The sequence below is a fragment of the Micromys minutus genome (assembly GCF_963924665.1).
Source record: "Micromys minutus genome assembly, chromosome: 3".
Lineage (NCBI taxonomy): Eukaryota > Metazoa > Chordata > Mammalia > Rodentia > Muridae > Micromys > Micromys minutus.
The window spans coordinates 23,777,293-23,800,279 of NC_137972.1; the positions used below are offsets into that span (position 1 = coordinate 23,777,293).

Here is a 22,987-nt window from a genome sequence, read left to right on the forward strand (position 1 = left end):
CAAGAAAATGTCCCTTGTGATGGAATCACAAGAAAAGGCATCAGAAGGTCCACATGTGTGTGTGTGTTACTCTGACATAAGTAAAATAAGTTGTTCCCTTTTATAAATGTCATGGTATCATCTGATGCTCTCGCCATAACCTGCAAGTCCTCTTTTCAGACCAAACAAAGCAGTTCTCTAAAGAAAGAGACTTTCCTTTCTGAATCTGTCTTGCTCATGAGAATTGGTATAAAGGGGTAGGTAGAGAGCATGAACCCAGTCTAGCAAAGAAGACGTGTGTAGAAAGAGACTTTGGATAGTCACCATGTCATCCTCTTTTTCCTACATCCTTGGGTCTACCTTATCTCCACATGCCATCAATGTGTATCGTGTGTGTGTGTGTGTGTGTGTGTGCGAGTGTGTATCACTTCCAGTTCTCCAGCAGTGAGAAAGATACATCTTTGAGTCTTGAAACTTATCTGCTTTCTGCTTGGGAGAAAGGCATGGCCTTCGGAGCATCTCTGTATATAAAGGCGAAAGAAACTTCACCTCCTAACAGACTGTGGTCTAGTCCACCCCTCCTGGACCACCCCTTTTCTCTGTGTTCTCTTCTATCAGCTGAAATTTACCTATACTTGTATCTACTGCTCAAGTAGAACCAGAATTCAAAGTGAAACTATCCTTTAAAAATTCAGCTTCACATTTTTCTGTCTCAGGACTTTGTATTTATTGCCTGATATTCTGTCAATATAGACCATGTTTCTTACAGAGTCCTAAAGGGATCTTCAGCAGCATTCACACATTGTGATAAACATGTATTCTTGAGTAGGGAAATTAAACTAACTAAATAAATTTAACATATCAGCATTCTTTACAAGCATTTCTATTAGAGTTTTTAACAATCTGATCTTGAAATTGATAACCTTTTTGAAACTTAGAGAGAGCTTACAACCATACATTTGGCTTTTTATTTTTAAAAGATTTTTGCTTAAACATTTCATGCATCTATATTATTCACTTTTAATGAGCCCATCCTTACTGTCCTCACTATAACACGCTCCTATCCATTTCAGTACTTTTCCCTAGACATTTCATGTGCTCCTTTTCCAGAAGGTAATTTGCAATTATATTCATGTACAGAAAACTTAGTGTACATCTAATCCAGTTTAGTGGTGAGTTCTTTAGCCTTTGCCTTTTCCAGCTTGGCAATGCAAGCCACAGACTTAGGACCCAGAATGTTGCCTCCCCAGTGGTGATGGATCTCATTGTATCTGTCAGTATAATTGGTCCTAATAGCTTCCACCAGCTTAGGAAGAGCACCCTTGTCTTCTGAGTTAACCTGTGTGAAGGCAACAGTGGTGCATCTCTTCCTGTGGACCAAGCACTCTAGTCTGGACTTTCTCTTGATAATGCAGTAGGGCACATCCATCTTTCAACACTGGGCAGGCAGGAAAACAACCAGCTCAATGGGGTCTACATCATGGGTAATCACCACCAGCTGAGCCTTCTTGTTCTCCATCCTATGTTCACTCAGTGCTTTCTGTGCACTTGGGTATAAGACTTTTTACTGGAACATAGAGAGCATCTCAGCAACCACATCCCACACTCCACCTGGTCCAGCAGCCATCAATTGCCAACTGATAGTCCTCAGCTGGAAATAAACTTTCATGAGCTCCATGCCATCCATGCTGGAATTTGGGTTGTTTTATGTCATTTTTATTATATTGAGATAGGTCCCCTGTGTCCTTAGAAACTCTAGGAGTTTTATCATAAAAGATTCTGGATTCCATCAATGGGCACACAAAGAAACAACAAAGACCATGTGGTTTCTGTCTTTGGGTTTATTTATGTGGTTGACTACATTCATTGACTTGTATATATTGTGACATCTCTCTAGCTCTAGGATGAAACAGATGTGATCATGGTAGGTGACCTTTTGGGTATTTGCACCTTAATATTGCAGTGATGAAACACTGGCCAAAACCAGCATGGTCAAGGAAACGTTTATTTTATCCTAACATAAATTACCTATTCAGAAAATTGAAGGTGGGGGGATTATCCAATTGAAACTAAAAATGTTGTGTTTCGTATATTAGAAGACAAAAAAACAACTTTAGCCACAAAAATGGAATAATAAGCCATTCGTATTAGAAAAGAAACCATTAGAAGTTAAATACATTTATGGCCCAAATATTTTAAAGAATAGTCACTTAACTAGTTTTAGTAAAAATCATACATGCTCATTATGAAATTTTTCTATGGAGTGCAAAGGTGCAGGAATGAAAAAATTCTCTAGTTAGAGAAATACTTAGCATGAACATTAAATATCATTCTAGAAAACCATATGTGAATTTTGATTGGTACAAGAGGTGTTGCTTCACAATATGACACCTCAAAATGTCAGAAAGTAGCAAAATCAGGATGGTCATGCTTGATTCTACCTTCCTTTTTCCCTAAAGGAAGCCATAACCCTGAGCCTGGACTCTTATTCCATTAAGACTCTTGGATTTCAAGGGCTCTACCCCTGTAAGAAAACTGCAAAGACCTTAAAAGTCCCCCTATTTTATTAGTAGTAGGGTGTGTTTAATTTCCTAAATTGCACATTTTTGTTCCTTTTCCCCAGGATTATCTACTTCGTTATCAGACTTAGCAAAACATGGATTTTCATTTCCTTATTTCTGAATAACCTTTTGTCTTGTGAAAGTAGATATTTTTGTGTACCTTTTTCATATATATATATATATATATCCCCATATATCCCCGTATATCCCCTAGAGTTTGCTTAGGTCCAAGTGTGTGAATGCATGCCTTAAACAGCAACCTATGTCTTGAAATTCTACTTAGTTTCTGTTGTAGTAGTTTGCAAGTGTCAAGTCTTAAGTTGATGTCTCTGATTCATTTGGAACAAATTTTTGCAGGGTGAGAGATAAATGTCTAGTTTCACTTTTCTCCACATGGATATTCAGTACTCATATATAGAATTCTAAAGAAAAAAGCCTTCAAAATACAGGGGAAAAAATCTTAGAAACAATACCTGATGGTTGTAATTACTCTAATGTGGCTCTAGAGCATAAAATCTCCTAAAGGAACAGAAATCTCCCTCACTTCTCTCCTTTCTCTTTTTCCTGTTTGACAGTTTAATACATTTATATAATTATACAATGTTTTCATATAGGATTTTACATATAATTTCATATACAATATAATTATATAATGATTTTAGCCATTTTCACAATCCTCTTCCCTCCTCCTTTTGCCACTCCTCTCCATCTAGAACACTTCCCACTTAGTTCTTATCCCACTCTCATACCGTCTCCCTGTGTGCGACTGACCCACAGAGCTGACTGAGTGTCTTGGTGGAGTGTGGGTGGGAGGTTAGTTACTGCAGCTGGGGACCTCCAGGCTCATCTCCTGTACCAAAAGCAAGTATCCCTTCTCCTCTTCCCCTCTTCCTCTCTCAAATCCAGAAGTCCCGCCTACTTGCCCAATGACTGGCTCCTTGAAATCTTGATTCATTAGGGAAGCTTCTGTCACATTGTAGGTTGCTAATTCAATGACTTTCTTGCCAATAGTACCATTCTTAAACATTATAACAATTTAAATAAATGAATTAAAATTTGGTCTCTTTATGATTTAAAATAAAAACACCGGTAGAGTGAGATTTTGAATAATTAACCAAACTGAGTCCTTAGTAAAAAGGCCAAGTAAAGAAGCCAGCTTATCTTCATTAACTTTCCTGTAAGCACAAAGGAGATAGTATTCATCTCCAGGAAAAGGTAGATGGGAGCTATAGTCCTGATTGCCATGAACAATGAGAATGGGAGCTCTTTAGCTTCCTTGGACTTTGTTTTCTAAGCTAAAGGGGAATTGAAAAGAATCCATTACAATGAAGTTAGGTCATTCTGAGACTACCTGCTTTGACCCAAGAGCTAGGATGGAGACAGAAGAAAATTGTTAAAAGGTCTATATTCTTCTTTTCTACTTCTGCAATACCATCACTGAAGCCTCTTTTACATGCTTTTCCTGGGAGATGTTCAGTAACTATTTAAGTATAAAAGTAAACTATAAATCAACAAAATTATTAAAATTTTAAACTGACATTTAGTGGGACCCCTTTTCTTCTACTGGGTTGCTTCATCCAGCCTTGATATGAGGATTTGTGTCTAGCTTGTTGTAACCTGTTATGCTGTATTCAGTAGCTATCACTGGGGGCCTGCCCTATTCTGAAAGAGGAGTGAATTTGAAAGAGAGGTAATAGAGTAGACTGGGCAGCATAGAGGGAATTTGTGGTCACAAGAATAAAATATGGTTTATTATTACCATTTTGTCCACTGTAAGTTTGGAATTTAGAGATAATAGTTTTAGCAAGAGAAAAATGACAAAAAATAGATTATAATATTTAATGCTTTCAATAATATATTAGAACTTATCAACTGAAACATAAATTCTTAAAATTCTCTCAAGGAAGCAATGTTTAAAAGCAGAATCCTATAGGATGATAATCATTCTGTCTACCAAAACACTGCAAAACATCACTACATTAAACGTGTGGTGTGTGTGTGTGTGTGTGTGTGTGTGTGTGTGTGTGTACCTCTACAGAGACAGAGACACAGAGACAGAACAAAGAGAAAGAGAGAGGGAGGGGGTGCATAAACCACACTATACATGTTGAATTAAATTGAAACAAAATAAATGAAGAACATCTTCATGGTTGACAGTGCTCTATGATACAGTGTGTTCTCTATTTCTATGACACATGGACATGTCCCCTGGGGCTGATGGGTTCATCTTCTTCATCCCCATCATAAGAATCACTCTGAGGACTTCCAATTGAGTGATGCTCCAGGTAATTTACAAATACTTCTCACTTCAAAGTGACAAGGAAAGTCATTCCAGACCCATTTATCTTGTTTATAAACAAGGACAACACAGTCTTCTTCCTTATAGTTATTGGGTTCCCCAACTTGCCAGAATCTGAAAGAGAAGCAGAACCCTGTGATAGGATTTTATCCAGGGATAATCCAGAGACACAGAATAAATAGAGCATGTGGTCAAAACAAAGCTATGATCTGCAATGAATGAGGCACCAGCCATTTGTGGCTACTGAACATTTGAAGTAATGCTTCCTTAACTCATAAAAATCAGTAGTCTTCCTATATACAATGACAAAAAGACAAAAAAAAATTAGGGAGACAGTGCCATTTACAATAGCGCTAATTTCTTTAACAAAAGAAATTGGTAAGCCTAAAGAATTAAGTGAAAGACTCATACAATAAACACTTTAAAAGATTAAGAAGGGGGCCCATCTGCCACCTGGACCAGCAGTTCCCACAGATAAAGGCCTGATGAGAAGGGGATCCGAGTAGCCAGGGGGCAGAGAGATCTTGGCCAAGTGCACACGTAAAGCACACCCATGCCCTGCCTGATCCAGGGACCAGGAATCCAACATTGGGACCTCTGTTCCCACCTGGCGGCTTTGGGGCTCTGAACAGGGCACAGACCATACGCCACCTCGACCAGCAGAGACCCAGGGAAACAGACCAGGTTCAAGGGAAAGGCAAGAACATATCACTGACAACAAGACAGCAGGAAAGAAGCAAAAGATCATATCCAAAAACAAAAACAAAAAAAAACAAAAAAAAAAACAAAAAAAAAAAAAAAAAAAAAACAAAGACAACCTGGCAACACCAGTACCCAGCTCTCCCATCACAGCAAATAATAAAATGCCAAACACTCGAGAAAAAGAAGACACAGACCTAAAATCATACCTCAAGACAATGATAGACATCCTTAACCAAGAACGGGAGGAAAAGGAAAAAGAATCAGAAGCTTTTAAAGAGGAAAAAGAAAAACACTCAAAGATCTCAAAGAAATAGAGGAAAACAGAATCAAAGAGATAAACGAATGGAAGAAGGAATTTAAAATGGAAATTAACACAATAAAGAAAGCACTGAAAGAGATAAGCCTAGAGGGAGAAAACCTAAAAAAGAAATCAGGAGACATAGATGAAAGCATTTTCAATAGACTAAAGGAGATGGAAGTGAGAATCTTGGGAGCCAAAGACAACATTGTAAACATAGACAAAACCATCAGAGAAGATGAAAAACCAAAAAGCTCCTAACCCAAAATGTCCAGGAGATCCAGGACACAATGAGAAGACCAAACCTAAGGATAATAGGAATAGAAGAAAGAAAAGAGGCACAGTAAATATCTTCAACAAACAGGCACAGTAAATATCTTCAACAAAATTATAGAAGAAAACTACCCTACCCTTAAGAATGAGATGACAACGAGCATAAAAGCAGCCTTCAGAACTCCAAACAGGTTGGACCAGAAAAAAAAAACCTCTCAACACATAATAGTCAAAACACCAAATGCCCAAAGCAAAGAAAGAATACTAAAAGCAGTAAGGGAAAAAGTTCAGGTAACATATAATGGCAGACCACTCAGAATCACACCAGAATTCTCAAAAGAGACTATGAAAGCTAGAAGAGCCTGGACAGACATTATGCAAACCCTAAGAGAGCACAAGTGCCAGCCTAAGCTGCTATACCCAGCAAAACTATCAATCACCATAGATGTAGAAATAAAGATATTTCAAGACAAACCTAAATTTACACAATATCTTACCACAAAACCAGATATACAATGAATTATAGGGGGAAAACACAATACAATGAGGAACTACATCCTAGTAAAAACAAGAAAACACCTAAGCAAGAAAACCAAAAGAAGAAAGAGACACAGACACAACTCAACCTACAAAAGCAATAATAGCAGGAAACAGCAACCACTATTCCTTGATATCTATTAACATAAATGGACTCAACTCACCAATAAAGAGACATAGGCTATCAGACTGAATATATAAACAAAATCCAGCATCTTGCTGCATACAGGAAACTCATCTCAGAGACAAAGACAGACACTATCTAAGAGTAAAAGGGTGAGAAAAAACTTCCAAGCAAACAGCCCAAAGAAGAAAGCTGGACTGGCTATACTAATATCGAATAAAGTAAATTTCCAACCAAAAGTTATCAAAAAAGATAAGAAAGGATACTTTTTTTTAACGACTTTATTTTACAAAACAAAGATAAATGTACAGATTTTAAACATTTTTTGCTTAAAATTATACATTTTTGTCAGTACTGTTTTTTCAGACATTAAAATAATTTTTACATAAAACTATGTGGATATATTTTTTTAGTCAGTACTTGATTTTTTTCAAGGGCTTGACAGTATGCATTGAAAACCTAATAGTTACAATAAGCGTAAAGTACATGCAAAACAAAATGCAACATGGAAATAGTCAAAGACTTCTTGTTTTGTAAATATATGTATATTTTTTTGTTTTCTTTATTTCTTGGACTTCATACAGTCTGTGAGTTGTTTCCGGGGGAGTGCAAGCCTCTGGGGTTAGCATCCCACTATCAGTGACTGCATATTATGTCTGTTCTTTTGTGACTGAGTTATCTCACTCAGGATGATATTCTCTAGATGCAGCCATTTTCTTAAGAATTTGGATAAGTCATTGTTTCTGGTGGCTGAGTAGTATTCCATTGTGTATATGTACCACAATTTTTGTATCCATTCATCTTCTGAAGGACATCTGGGTTCCTTCCAGCTTCTGGCTATTATAAATAGAGCTGCTATGAACATCGTGGTGCATCTATCTTTGTTGTGTATTAAAGTGTCTCTGGGGTATATGCCCAGAAGTGGAATAGCTGGGTCTTCAGGTAGTACTATATCCAATTTTCTGAGGTATCGCCAGACAGATTTCCAGAGTGGTTGTATTAGCTTGCAACCCCACCAACAGTGGAGAAGTGTTCCTCTTTCTCCGCAGCCTCGCCAGCATCTGCTGTCATCTGAGTTTTGGATCTTGGCCAATCTGACTGGTGTGAGGTAGAATCTCAGGGTTCTTTTGATTTGCATTTTCCTGATGGCTGAGGATGTGGAGCACTTCATCAGATGTTTCTCAGCCATTCGGTGTTCCTCAACTTAAAACGTTTTGTTTAGCTCTTTACCCCATTTTTTAATAGGGTTATTTGATTCTCTGGTGTCTAGCTTTTGAGTTCCTTGTACACCTTGGATATTAGGCCTCTATCTGATGTGGTGTTGGTAAAGATCTTTTCCCATTCTGTTGGATGCCGTTTTGTTTTCTTGAAGATGTCTTTAGCCTTACAGAAACTTTGCAATCTCATTAAGTCCCATTTGTTAATCTTTGACCTTAGAGCTTGAGCCATTGGTGTTTTGTTCAGAAAATTTTCTCCTTTGCCTATGTGTTCTAAGGTTTTCCCTACTTTCTCATCTAATACTTTTTACTCATTACAGAGAAAATCGGTCAGGAGGAGCTCTCAATCCTTAACATATATGCTCTAAGTACAAAAGCACCCATATTCATAATAGAAACCCTACTAAAGCTCAAAAAATATATTTCACTCCACACAATAATAGTGGGAGATTTAATACCCCACTCTCACAAATGGACAGATCATGGAAACAGAAACTGAACAAGGACACTGTAAAACTACCAGAGACTATGAACCAACTGGAATTAAAAGATAACTACAGAACATATCATCATAAAGTAAAAGAATACACCTTCTTCTCAGCACCCCTTGGCACTTTTTCAAAAATTGACCACATACTTAGACATAGAATGAGCCTCAATCGATATAAGAAGATTGAAATACCCCCATGCATCCTCTCAGATCACCATGGTATAAGGCTGATCTTTAAAAACAACAAAGACAACAAAAAGCCCACATACACATGGAAACTAAACAACACTCTGTTAAATGATAGCAGGGTAAAAGAAGAAATAAAGAAATAAATTAAAGATTTTCTAGAATTCAATGAAAATGAAAACAAAATATATCTAAACCTATGGGATGCAACGAAAGCAGTAATGAGAGGAAAACTCATAGCTCTAAGAGCTTCCAAAAAAAACTGGAGAGAGCACACACCAGCAACTTGACAGCACAGCTAAAAGCTCTAGACCAAAAGGAAGCAGATACAACAAAGAGGAGTAGATGGCAAGAAATAATCAAAATCAGGGCAGAGATAGACCAAATATAAACAAAAAGAACAATCGAAAGAATCAACAAAACCAAGAGCTGGTTCTTTGAGAAAATCAACAAGATTGATAAACCCCCAGCCAGACTAACTAGAAGGCAAAGAGAGAGAGTGTACAGATAACAAAATCAGAAAGGAAAGTGGAGACATAACAACTGATACTGAGGAAATTCAAGAAATCATCAGATCCTACTACAAAAACCTAAACTCCACAAAGTTGGAAAATCTGGAGAAAATAGATGAATTCTTAGACAGATACAAGATCCTAAAGTTTAACCAGGACCACATTAACCATCTAAATAATCCCATAACACCTTGAGAAATAGAAGACGTCAACGAAAGCTCCCAACCAAAAAAAGCCCAGGTCCACACAGGTTCAGTGCAGAATTTTCAGACATTTATTGGGGACATAACATGAATACTCTCCAAACTATTCCACAAGATAGAATCAGATGGAATACTACATAACTCATTTTTTGAGGCTAAAATAACCCTTGTTCCTAAACCACACAAAGACCCTACAAGTAAAGAGAACTTCAGACCAATCTCACTTATGAACATTGATACAAAAATACTCAAAAAAATCCTTGCAAACTGAATCCAAGAAAAAATCAAAATGATCATTCACCATGACCAAGTAGACTTCATCCCTGGGATGCAGAGATGGTTTAATATAAGGGAATCCGTCAATGTAATACACCATATAAACAAACTCAAAGAACAAAATCACATGGTCATCTCACTAGATGCTGAGAAAGCATTTGACAAAATTCAACACCCCTTCATGTTAAAAGTCCTGGAAAGAACAAGAATCCAAGTTTCATACCTCAACATAATGAAAGCAATATGCAGCAAACCAACAGCCAACATCAAACTTAATAGTGGGAAACTTGAAGCAATCCCACTAAAATCAGGGACTCCACAAGGCTGCCCACTCTCCCCCTACCTATTCAACAAAGTACTGGAGGTCCTGGGTGGAGAAATTAGACAGCAAAAGGAAATCAAAGGGATACAAATCAGAAAGGAAGAAGTAAAAACATTACTCTTTGCAGATGACATGATAGTGTACTTAAGTGACCCCACAAATTCCATCAGAGAACTCCTACAGCTAATAAAATGTTCAGCAAAGTGGCTGGTTACAAAATTAACTCAAACTAAATAGTAGCTTTCCTATATTCAAAGGAAAAACATGTGGAGAAAGAAATTAGGGAAAAGGTACCCTTCACAATAGTCACAAAAACTATGAAATACCTTGGTGTGACTCTAACTAAGCAAGTGAAGGACCTGTATGACAAAAACTTCAAACCTCTAAAGAAGGAAATCGAGGAAGATCTCAGCAAATAGAAAGATGTCCCATGCTCATGGATTGGAAAAATCAACATTTTAAAAATGGCCATCTTACCAAAAGCAAACTACAGATTCAATGCAATCCCCATCAAAATTCCAACACAGTTCTTCATTGAGTTGGAAAGAGCAATGTGCAATTTAATCTAGAATAACAAAAGACCTAGAATAGCATAATCCATCCTCAACAAAAAGAAAACATCTGCTGGAATCACTATCCCTGATCTCAAGGTATATTACAAGACAATTGTGCTGAAAACTGCATGGTACTGGTAGAGAAATAGGCCTGTGGATCAATGGAAATGAGTAGAACATCCAGAAATGAGCCCTCACATATAGGGTCACCTGATTTCTGATAAATAGCTGTAAACATTCAATGGAAAAAGGACAGCCTATTCAACAAATGGTGCTGGTCCAACTGGCACTCAACATGCAAAAGATTGAAAATAGACCCTTTCTTATCTCCTTGTACAAAGCTCAAGTGTAAGTGGATCAAAGATCTCCACATTAAACCAGATACACTGAAACTATTAGATGAGAAAGTAGGGAAAACCTTAGAACACAGAGGCACAGGAGAAAATTTTCTGAACAAAACACCAATGGCTCAAGGTCTAAGGTCAAAGATTAACAAATAGGACTTAATGAGATTGCAAAGTTTCTGTAAGGCTAAGGACATTGTCAAGAAAACAAAACGGCAGCCAACAGAATGGGAAAAGATCTTTACCAACTCCACATCAGATAGAGGCCTATATCCAAGGGATACAAAGAACTCAAAAAGCTAGACACCAGAGAATCAAACAATCCTTTTAAAAAATGGGGAACAGAGAGAAACAAAACATTCTCAATTGAGGAATATGGAATGGCTGAGAAACATCGGAGGAAGTGCTCGACATCCTTAGCCATCAGGGAAATGCAAATCGAAACAACCCTGAGATTCCACCTCACACCAGTCAGATTGAACAAGATCCAAAACTCAGATGACAGCAGATGCTGGCGAGGTTGTGGTGAAAGAGGAACACTTTTCCACTGTTGGTGGGTTGTAAACTGATACAACCACTCTGGAAATCAGTCTGGCGATTCCTCAGAAAATTGGACATAGTACTACCTGAAGATCCAGCTATTCCACTTCTGGGCATATACCCCAGAGCCACTCCAATATACAACAAAGAAACATGCACCACAGTGGGCATAGCAGCTCTATTTATAATAGCCAGAAGCTGGAAAGAACCCAGATGTCCTTCAGTAGATGAATGGATACAAAAATTGTGGTACATTTACACAATGGAGTACTAATCAGCTATCAGAAACAATGACTTGACCAAATTCTTAAGAAAATGGTTGCATCTAGAGAATATCATTCAGAGTGAGATAACCCAGTCACAAAAGAACAGACTTAATATGCAGTCACTGATAGTGGGATGCTAACCCCAGAGGCTCGGACTGCCCTAGAAACAACTCACAGACTGTGTGAAGTTCAAGAAAAAAAGAAAAAAAAATTATGCTCAATCATTACACACCAAGAAAACGACTAATTCCAGGTTACATCCTGTTTTACATGAATTTTTTGCTTATTGTAACTAGTAAAACCTTAATGCAGAATATCAAACCTTAAAAAAAAATGCCAAACACTGACAAAATATATTTGTATACATTTATGCAAAAATGTTTATAATTTTTTTCTTTTATCTTTGTTTTTTAAAATAAAGTTTAAAAAAAGAAAAAATGTCATTTTTAATATAAAAAAATAAGAAGTTAATAAGTAAGATGCCAGAAGATAAAAAGATATCCCTTTCATAGTATGTATATAATCATCCCAATAAAAATGATCACAGATTCAACTCAACCCCCATCAAAATTCTAAGGCAATTTTTACAGAAGTTGAAAAGGCAAATGTAAAAGCACTTTAATTAAATTTAAATTTAAACATGAATGTTCCAGGATAATAAAACAATCCTAATGAAAAAAATCTGGGGGTATCACCACCTCAGATGTTTTTTTTTTAATTATACAATTTTATCTTTTAAAAACAGAGATAAACGTACAGATTTTAAAAGCATTTTTGCATAAAAATATATGAATATATTTTTGTCAGTACTTGATTTCTTTTAAGGTTTGATAGTATGCATTGAAATCTTACTAGTTACAATAAGCATAAAGTACATGTAAAACAAAACATGGAAATAGTCAAAGTTTTCTTGGTGTGTAAAGTTATTAAGTATAATGATTTTTAAATACAAGGCTATATTTTTAGCTCTTGAATTACTGATGATTTAAGGTCTAGGTGTACCACACTCTGAGAGGGTCCTGTACATTTATTATTTTTATAGGAATGACTCAGGCCTCCACTTTTTGAACGTTCTTCTTTTTGAGCTTCACATGGTCTGTGAGTTGTTTCTTGGAAATTCAGAGCTTTCTGGGGCTAGTATCCAATCATCAGTGACTGCATATTATGTCTGTTCTGTGATTGGGTTACCTCACTCAGGATGATATTCTCTAGATCCATCTGTTGTTTCTAATAGCTGAGTAGTACTCCATTGTGTAAATATACCACAATTTCTGTATCCATTCCTCTGTTGAAGGAAATCGGGTTTTTCCATCTTCTGGCTATTATAAATAAGGCTGATATGAACATGATAGAGCATGTGTCCTTATTGTATGTTGGAGCATCTTTGCGGTATATGCCCAGGAGTGGAATATCTGGGTCCTCAGGTAGTACTATGTCCAATTTACTGAGGAACCGCCAGACTGATTTCCAAAGTGGTTGTTCCAGCTTACAACCCCACCAAAAGTGGAGGAGTGTTCTCTTTCTCTACATCCTCACCAGCATCTGCTGTCAGACTATGCAACAGAGCTATGCTTTGAAACAAAACTAAACTAAAACAAAAGCTAAAACAAGCCACCAAGGCACTAGCATAAAAACAGACCTGTGGCTCAATGGAATAGAATCAAGGATATATACATAAATCTCCATTCATACACCTGCCTTTCACAGTGAGACCAACAGTGAAAATAATAGAAAAGACAGTATCTCCACCAAATGATGCTGGCAAAAATTGAATAGCCATGTGAAAAAAAGAAAGAAAATTATTCCCTTTCACTTTGCACAAGTCCCAACTGCAAGTGATTCAAGGACCTCAGATAAAACCTGATACCCTGAATTTGACAAAGGGAAAAGCAGGGAAACAATGGGAAAGGCACTAATACCAGTGACTATTTATTGGGACGTTGTGGGAGTAGAAAACTTCTATACTCCAAAGGACAACATCATTCAAGGGAAGAGGCACCCTTCATGAGGGGAGAAGACATTTATCAACTCTATGTCTGGCAGAGGATTAGTATCTAAAACATCCAAAGACCTGAAGGATAAAAAAGATAAACATGGGGGAAATAAATGGGGATTGGGACTAAGCAGAGAACTCTCAAAAGATGAAATACAAGTGGCAGAGAAACATCTTTAAAATTCTCAATATTCTTTACCATCAGGGCAATGCAGAGTAAAACTACTTTCAGCTTGTTTTTTATCTTGCTCCAATCAGAATGCCTAAGCTCTAAACAAACAAATGCTGGCAAGTGCTGGCCCACACGTGGAGAAAGGAGAATATTTGTTTATTGCTGGTGGGAGGGCAAGCTGGTACAGCCATTATGTAAATCCATGTGGAGTTTCCTCAAAAATCTAGAAATACATATATATATATATATATATATATATATATATATATATATATATATATATGCTGTTATTGTCCATCTAAACAGTTCTTAGGCATATATCTGAAAAACTCTACATCCACCTGTAGATATAAACTCCTCCTAATCCATGTTCATTGCTGCTATATCCACAATAATCAAGAAATACGAATAGCCTAGACGTCCAACAGATGAAGAAATGGTACTGAAAATGTTATATATTTACACAATGAAATAATATTTGGCTATTAACAAAAATCAAATTATGAAATTTACAGAATTTTAATGGTGTTGGGAATAATCATTCTGAGTGAAATAACTCATATGGGTAGACAAACAGGCAGATATAGATATATTTAAATTAAAATAACCCTATAAGTTACTCCTTTTAAATACCCCAAGCTAACAAATGAGAACACATTATGTGAAATTCTCAGCGGGGGTAAATACTAATTTTAAAAGAGAAAGGAAGAAATGTGGTTTCTCCATACTGAGATGTCCTTTGAGTGTTAAGTACACATAGATGTACTGTGTTTAAACATTATTAATAATTGATAGTTAAGGTATTATTACCATAAGTTTTACCAATTGTTCCTGTTTTGTTTCTCTGAGGTGTGTGTGTGTGTGTGTGTGTGTGTGTGTGTGTGTGTGTGTGTGTGTGTACATTTGTTTTGTTGTTTTCTATTCAAAGCATTGTCTTGCTATGTATCTACGTTCTCCCTAGAACTCAATATGTAGTCTAAATTATCAACCCTCTCAATTCCAACTCATAAATAAAAGGATTATATGTGTGTGCCACCATGTCTAACATCTTTTTAATTTCTTAACATGACTTCTAGGAAAATCCAAAGTGTACATATGGTATAAAATTACATTGCTATATTATGATGGTTTCAAAGAAGAAAACTAAGAGGATAAAACTCTTTTAAAATTAATTTTACCTCTTATAATATTTCTTATCTAAATGATAATTTTAAAAAACTTTTATTTATATTACTCTCATGTTGTCTGATCTTTCATAAACATTGTACTGAAGTCACTGGGAACACAGCATACAAAGACTGACCAGCTGCTGGTGCTCTGCTGAAAAAGCACTTAAGTTGGTGTACCCTACTCTAAAATGACTTCTACTTGTCACCCTTCTCATGCTTGCTTGTAAATGCCCTTATGCCAAACCTATATACTCACACTGTGCGTGGGTTAAATGGTGTCTTGTCTACCCACTGCCATTGTCCTTCCACATTCTCATCAGTAAGTCCCAGGAAATAGGAAAATCGTTTATCCAAAAGCTGAGTCACAAAATTCTGTATGCAAAATATACATTTCTTTTTAGTAAATTCACTTTTGTAATGTCCATTGGGTTGATAAGGAAAGAGGGCAATGAGATCACAGGCTAGACATACACGTCAGAGTATCAGACATGTCTGTCTTCAAATCTGCTTAGTGTGGTAAGGAGAGATTTAGCCTCCCCAAACTCTAAATCTTCTGACAATTCCATTGCTGTATAGGATCACTGTGAAAATGAAGTAAGATTGTATTTGGAAAGACACATTTAAACACAGGGCCTACATGGGTTTATACTGAAGCACAGGAGCTACATGGGCTTACAACCTCTGTGTATATATTATAACAATTAGTTTAGTGATTTAAGAGACTTAGAGCTATAAAAATATGTGGGGCTCAGACTCTCTGGCCTGCTCTCGGGTCTCTTTCCACCTGTTGTTGGGTTGCCATGTCCAACTTCAATGTGATACTTTTTACTTCATCTGATTATATTTTATCTTATCATGGTGGATTGTCATCTCTTAGAAGCCTTTTTTTCTGATAAGAGACCTAAATGGAGTTGATCTGGAGGGGAAGGGTGGCAGGCAGAAGCTGATAGGAGTCAAAGGAAGGAAAATTATTATTAGGATATATTGTATAAAAAATATATTTTCAATAAAAGAAAACCTTTCAATTGCATATTTCATTCAATTCTATTTAATTTGAAGAGTTGGAAAACTTATTGATGGTAGTCAAGGAGACAGAATCCCTAAGGAAATTTTGTTCACCAAGGGAAAACAGAAGCAGGCATAGGGCACATATAGAAAATGTGTCACACGAAGAGAGCAATTTCAGCTTTTAACAAGCTAAACTTACTTTCAAATGCATTTCTATAGAATTAATACCACATCTTAGAACTATTTTCACATATATAAAAAGCAATTTGGGTCCTGATTAAACTACTCATCTAATTATATATTCTTGAGTTCTACTCTATACCTGACTTTTCACAGACAATTGGAAATATAAAAGTAAGAAAAGTGTGGCCTGAGCCTTCCATAAAGTGGGAGTCATTGGAAAACCTACAACATACTAAAATAAATGATGACATCCAACTGTTCTTAAAGAGCCCTAACAGAGCATTCATCATAGAGCAGGGTGCAAAGTAGGAAAGTATGGGTTCCTGGGAGAAGTGTCACATCCTTAAAGTCTGGAAAGACCAAATATTGACCATATGGAAAAACAATGGCCAATTTTGTCACATGTAAAGTGTTTACATGTCTACTCATGAACAGCATTTGCATGGGTCTACTTGAATTACCTGAGAAGGGAATCTCAGTCGAGGGATATCTAAATCATATTGCTTTTGGGTACATCTGTGTGGAATTGTGTATATTGTTAGTTGACATAGGAGGGCTCAGCCCACTGTGGGCAGCAGCATTCCTTAGGCAGGTGGTCCTGGGTTGAAAAGAAACTAAGCTAAGCATGAGTCTTTGAGTTGGTCAGAAAACAGTGTTCCATTTTGGTTTCTGTTTCAAGTTTCTGCATGAATCCCTGCCCTGAATTCCCTCACTGGTGGACTCTAAGTTGTGAGCTGAAATAAACTCTTCCTTTTTGAAGTTACTTTTGGTTGTGGTGTTTGTCACAGCAATAGAATGACACCAGAGCAGCAGGATGTAATAAGCTAATGCATACCTGTTCTTCTTCCGTGTTAATGGTCACCAGATGACTGCTCATCCCTGAGCAGTTCCTTTCGCTCTCAATCCAGGTCTGGTTGTCATTTAGAGAAAAGTAACAGTTAGACTGGAAGGCTCTCCAGCTAACAGGACAGCAGGTCCAGGTACCTCCTCAGGTGAGAATTGATGTAGATATTAGTTACCAAAGAGCATTTAATTTGTGACAGGTACACAGTCATCTTACTTCAAGTATTACCTCAGAAGTTACTCAATGTCCTTACATGTATTTTGCTTTTGTATTTAAAATATCTCCCAAGCTAGCAGTGTGACTCAATAGTAAAGTACTTTCCTGGAATGTATAAAGTCCTGAGTTTTATACTTACCAAATAAAAAAATATATACTGAGAGATGTGGTGGAAATAAATTAAAGTAAGCAGAATATTCCTATAACAAAGCCTTTACAGGATATTTTATTTGTAAGAAAAGCAAAGGCTATGCATAATTCAAGCATCTCTTAATTCTTTGTAACCTTAAAAATTCCAGAATATAAATAAAGAAATAGGTATCTCAGACAAAAAAAACCATTCTCATGATATATCTGAGTCTTGCGGAAAAATTAAATGAAGTTTGTGTTATTTTGCAGACGTCAAAAATACCTACAATCTAGGAATAATAAAGCAAGCCTGAAATCTAAGCTCTTAGGAGACAGAAGCAAGAACATCTCTAGTTTCAGGTAAGTCTGGGCTATATAGTGAGACCGTGTCTCAAAAGAAAGAAACAAAAAGCAGGTTCTGTGAATGTGGAGCAATTGCCTAGCACATACAAGATTCTACATTTGATCCCAAGCATCACATACACACACACACACACACACACACACACACACACACACACACACACACAAATGATGTGCTGCAGCGTTAGACTACAGAGAAACTACGCTGTCCTGGTTGACTGGTATTCAATCTTGCAGCCAGTTGCCATTTCTACAAAAACTCTGTAAAAGGGTGGATGGAGGCAAATAAAGAGGTTTCCTCTGCTACCTGTAACTCCAGGCTGTGGCTCCTCTCGGGTGCATGTTAGATTTGTGTGGTCATCTGATAGTTTCACCATGCTTCCTCTCGTCACGTGTAAAAAGTAATGATGAGTCACTGTTAACAGGAAAAGCAGTTGTTTTTCTTTTGCTATGTAGGTACCAATTTAGAAAAGTGGGCTGATCTCCCCACCTTCCTCCTTCCTTCAACTTAAGGTTTCCACACCCTCTTTCTTTCTTTCCTATGCCATTTCATAACCCCAGGTAAATTCAATGAAAGCTAATATTTTATGACCATATTGTCTGTGATTTACACTGAAACTTTAGGAACTTTTTATGTGCATGCTGTTTTCAGGGGTTTTTATTGGCAGAACTTGCATAAGAGAGTAAATTTTTGTAAATCCTGAGCTAATTCCACAAAGTTTTGTGAACTTCGCAAGTTTAGAAATATTTTAACTTTAAAATATAATCAAATATTGAAAAGTAAAAAAGAAAAGCATAAATATACAGGTTAGTAATTAGTGTAATGTAAACAGTCCTGGGAAAGACTGCCAAGTTCAAAAAAATAGAACCTTATCAATACGCAGAGTTGCCATTATACCTCAGCATGACCCATTCTTCCATTTTGTGGCTTTTAGAATATTCACAGTTTCAAGCTTAGACCACAAACATCAGAGTGACTGTTGTTAAACGTTTCTATGCACTTTCGTCATCAGACGCTGTGTACTTTGAGTCACTACCATCCTGGTGTTTCAGCAATGGTGACTCACTGTGAATTGCAGTTTTACTTCCCTAACACCCAAAGGTGTTATGTGTGTTTGTGTGTGTGTGTGTGTGTGTGTGTGTGTGTGTGTGTGTGTGTGTGTGTGTGAAAGAGAGAGAGAGAGAGAGAGAGAGAGAGAGAGAGAGATTTGCTTTTTTTGTAGTGCCTCCTGAAGACTGTCCATTTTCATTATATTGCTGACATGCATCTGACTGATTTCTGCTTTCACTAAAGCAGGTCATTGTTTGTATATGGTATGATACAGGAACTCAATTTTATTTATTATATATGATCAATGAAGTCTTACATTAATTTAACAACACACTCCTTTCCCCCAACTCTGTAACACCCCTCCAATGTTAGATCAGAAATCTTATACTCAGAGTCTATCCTGCAACTGTTGCTTCTGTCCTCCAGCCTATGTATTTTAGACAACAATACACTAATTCAGTCATAACCCCTTCTTAGAGTTCAATGTCAGAAAGAACAAGATTTTCTATGACATTAATAGTGACAATGCCTTCATGGATATATATTTGTTCCCCACCTAGATGTGAACACATTTAATGCTTACAGCTTTTTTTTTATAGAAATGTGCTGTTTTATTACAAAGAGTCTCACAAAATGAAAATATCTCAAAAAGGAAGCTAGGCTAACCACCTCCACCTACAGAATTGGGGAAAGAGGGCAATGCATTTCTGCTGTCTAGGACGGGGTGGGAAGGTATAAACAGAACCAATCTAAAAAAATGGCAGATATTACCCAAGCCTGAAAGGGGGTCCCAGACCTAGTCACCTGTCCTAAAAAGCTTAATAAGGGCATCTTAACAGAGCTCCTAAGCAGGCACGTGGCAGTTCAGCATTTAGTCTTCTGGTTTTCATTCCACTCAGATCCTACAAACTAAGACCTGGGTCAGGATGGACAAGGGAGCTCTGGGAAGTGTTCTCCAGCACCACTGCCCTGTGCTCTGGTCCCTGGTTCTTATCTAGTCCCTGGAAATGTTGGAAATTCTTGGGAAAGTTAATTCAAAAGGAGCATCACTCTGGCTGGTAGCTTACCCAAACAAGCTGAGATAAAGCATGCGCTGAGGAGCGAGATGGAAACTACAGTGAAGATGCAAGGGATCAGCCGGGGATGCCGGGTACCTTTTGCTAAGATAGAAAGGAAAATAGGTTAATAGGTTAGTCTCCTCTCTGCTATCAGATGAGGAAAGTCAAGATTATCAAGGAGCAGGCTACATGTGATAGTGCGTAAAGTATTTTAGGAGTTCAGGAGACTTAAATATTTCCTGTGAACAAACCAATGTTAGAGCCTGCTACTAAATAACAACAAAGAAAAATAGAAACTATTTTTGTAAAGAAAGGTTTTTATGAGCAGAACATCAGAACATAAGAACTCATAAAGATCAAAGCTTTCATATAACAGTATAATACACACAAGCCTGCACATACACACACACACACACGCACACACACACACACACACACATACATACATACACACACATTCACAATCAAGTACATGAAAAAAGCCCTTGTTGTAATGTCATTATTGAACACATATAGTTTCTAAAATCAGTGAAAACACTGAGCAAAATTATGAGCAGTACAATTTTTCAGTGTACTGCATAATTTATTTATTTATATTTAAATTTCTTGTGTTCTTAAAAATTAACCATTACTGTCATTTACATCTCAAATGATATTTCCCTTCCTGGTTACCCCTTCTCAACCTCCCCATCCCATCTGCTCTCTCACTGCTTTACCTCTATGAGAGTGCTCACACACCCACTCACCAGCCCACCCACCTACCCACCTACCCACTCCAGTACCCCCCCTATACTGGAGCATCAAACCTCCATAGGACCAAGAACCTCCCCTCTCATTGATGTCAAACAAGGCTATCTCCTCTGCTACATATGTATCTGGAGCCCTGGGGCCCTCCCTGTACAATCCTTTGTTGGTGGTCTAGTCCCTGGGAGCACTGAGTGGTGTGGCCAATGAGCAATAAATTTAATCTGTTGGAATTATAAGTGGTCAAATGAAAGTATACACCATCCGGGGACTACGAACTAAAATATTGTGGCAAGATTTTTCATATCTATTTAAAGCATATTAAAAGCATGCAGTATTGGTATGACTAAAAGCACTCAAGGAAAGGGATTGCTGTGTTGCTTAGAGTAGGAAGTGAAAAAGACACCCTGAGAAGCATAAATGAGCAGCATTCATTCATTCTTACCTGTGTGTGTGAGAGAGAGAGAGAGAGAGACAGAGAGAGAGAGAGAGAGAGAGAGAGAGAGAGAGAGAGAGAGAGAGAGAGAAGACAACTTGTAGGAGTTTGTTCTATCTCCTCACTGTGTAGTTCCTCAGGCTTCATGGCAAGTGCCATCAGCTACTGAGCCACCTTTCTGGCCCAGCATTTATTTATTTTAAATGCATAACATTTGCTGTACCAGCTTCAGTCTAGAACTCCATGACCAAGAAATAACTGTATTGATTTGTATAAAAAAACACTTCTTGCAGTATGTTTGTGTGCCAGGTCTGGTGCAACAGGAATGTAATGCCAACTATTCATAAGGCAAGGGAAGAATTGTAAATTCAAGAGCTACCTGGGTAAAGAGGGAGTTCAAGTCTAGTCTAGGAAACACAGTGATAATCATTGAAAAACTTAAAAGTAAGGAAAGGGCTGGGTGCGTATAGCTCAGGGTGGAGCTCTTACTTCTCTAGCATGTGGTAGGCACAGTTTCCAATCACAAGCACAAAATAATAACCAAAACCATACAAGCAACACACACAAAACCAACCAAGCCAAACCAAACAAATCAAAACAAAAACAACCAGGGTTTTTGACACAGCATAGTCCTGGTGATGTTAGCTATAGTAAACTGATGAGATGAAACAAGACTTAGATTGTACACATAATTTAACATTTTTCCAATATATTTATTACTAGGACATCTTTTATTTATTCTCTGATAATTTCCTACATCTAAGCACTGTAACATGATCATATCATTCTTGCCAAGCCCCCCCTCTCACCCTCCTCCCATCCCCAAGCATTCCCTACACATTCCCACTTCCCCTTTCATTTTTTCTTCTTTGTTGCTTTGTCTCAAATCTACTGAGTCTACTAAATGCTGTCTGCTGGAATGTTGACTGATCTTGTTGGTTTAATCTTATGCCAAGACTTATGTAGGTGACACAGCTGCTGGAAGCCCATGGCTTCATATGGCCATATCATATCCAGAAGATGTATCAATATCTTGCTTATAATAGTGTAATAGAATTACTATAACAAAGTATTATTTAACAGTCTCATGATGCAGATCCGGTAGCATCCATTAAATCAACCAGGAACCAGATATAACCTCTGGTGTATTATGAGCCTATGATTATGTGTTCTATGTATTATTTCTCTCCCTTCCTGTCAAAGGAATCTTCCAAAGTATTTAATTCTCCTTTTCTTTTAATCTCATTTCTTTAAACTTTTCATATCTCCCCTGCTTCTATCTGGTTTTAGCATCTCCTTTCCTTGGCCTTAGAATCTGTTATCCAGCTTACCAGAATCAAGGCCATTCTCATTGTATTCTCAGTCCTCTCACCTTAAATCTTTACCATCAATTCACATTTTAAAGTCATAAACACTTCATCTACTTAAATGTGAAAAGGGCTGACCATGATCACACATCAACTATTGACTCAGCCCTCAGAAGTTGGAGGAAAAAAATTCAAGTCTGAGGCAATCCCAGGCTACACAGAAAATTCAAGACCAGCCTGTACTATGTGACAAGACTTTGTCTAAAAGAAAAAGGAATGAGGGGAAGAAGAGGAGGAGGAGAAAAATGAAGAGGAGAAAGAGGAAGAGAAGAGAAATCAGGGAGAGAGGGGAGAATATATATATGGGGGGCAATGAGACACTCACATTTCATTTGGGATTCTTCCAGCCACATTATGTGTGTCAGAAGATTCCTGGCCCCCCTTTACTTCTTATCCAGAGTGCATATTTCCATTACACGTGTCTCTTCAGAAACACTTAAGATTGGACATTAATACTTCTTACCTATTCTGCTCAGATCAGTAAGTACTCAGTACAAGAAAGCTAAGTGAAAAGGAAGAAATCTTAAAAACAGAGTTTCCTCTAATGTACTCTGACAGATGGCACAAAGAG

At 37.3% G+C, this 22,987-nt stretch overlaps 1 protein-coding gene across 1 annotated transcript; it reads right to left on the reverse strand.

Moving 5' to 3' along the window:
* Positions 1-4,790: 4,790 nt before the first annotated feature.
* Positions 4,791-22,769, reverse strand: CLEC4D (C-type lectin domain family 4 member D; the record flags this gene model as incomplete). Its single annotated transcript, XM_080914407.1, has 6 exons — positions 4,791-4,953; positions 15,274-15,389; positions 17,044-17,195; positions 18,068-18,175; positions 19,879-19,971; positions 22,742-22,769. 6 exons carry the CDS (start codon positions 22,767-22,769, stop codon positions 4,791-4,793), a joined length of 660 nt encoding a protein of 219 aa, XP_080770533.1.
* Between the last annotated feature and the right edge of the window lie 218 nt (positions 22,770-22,987).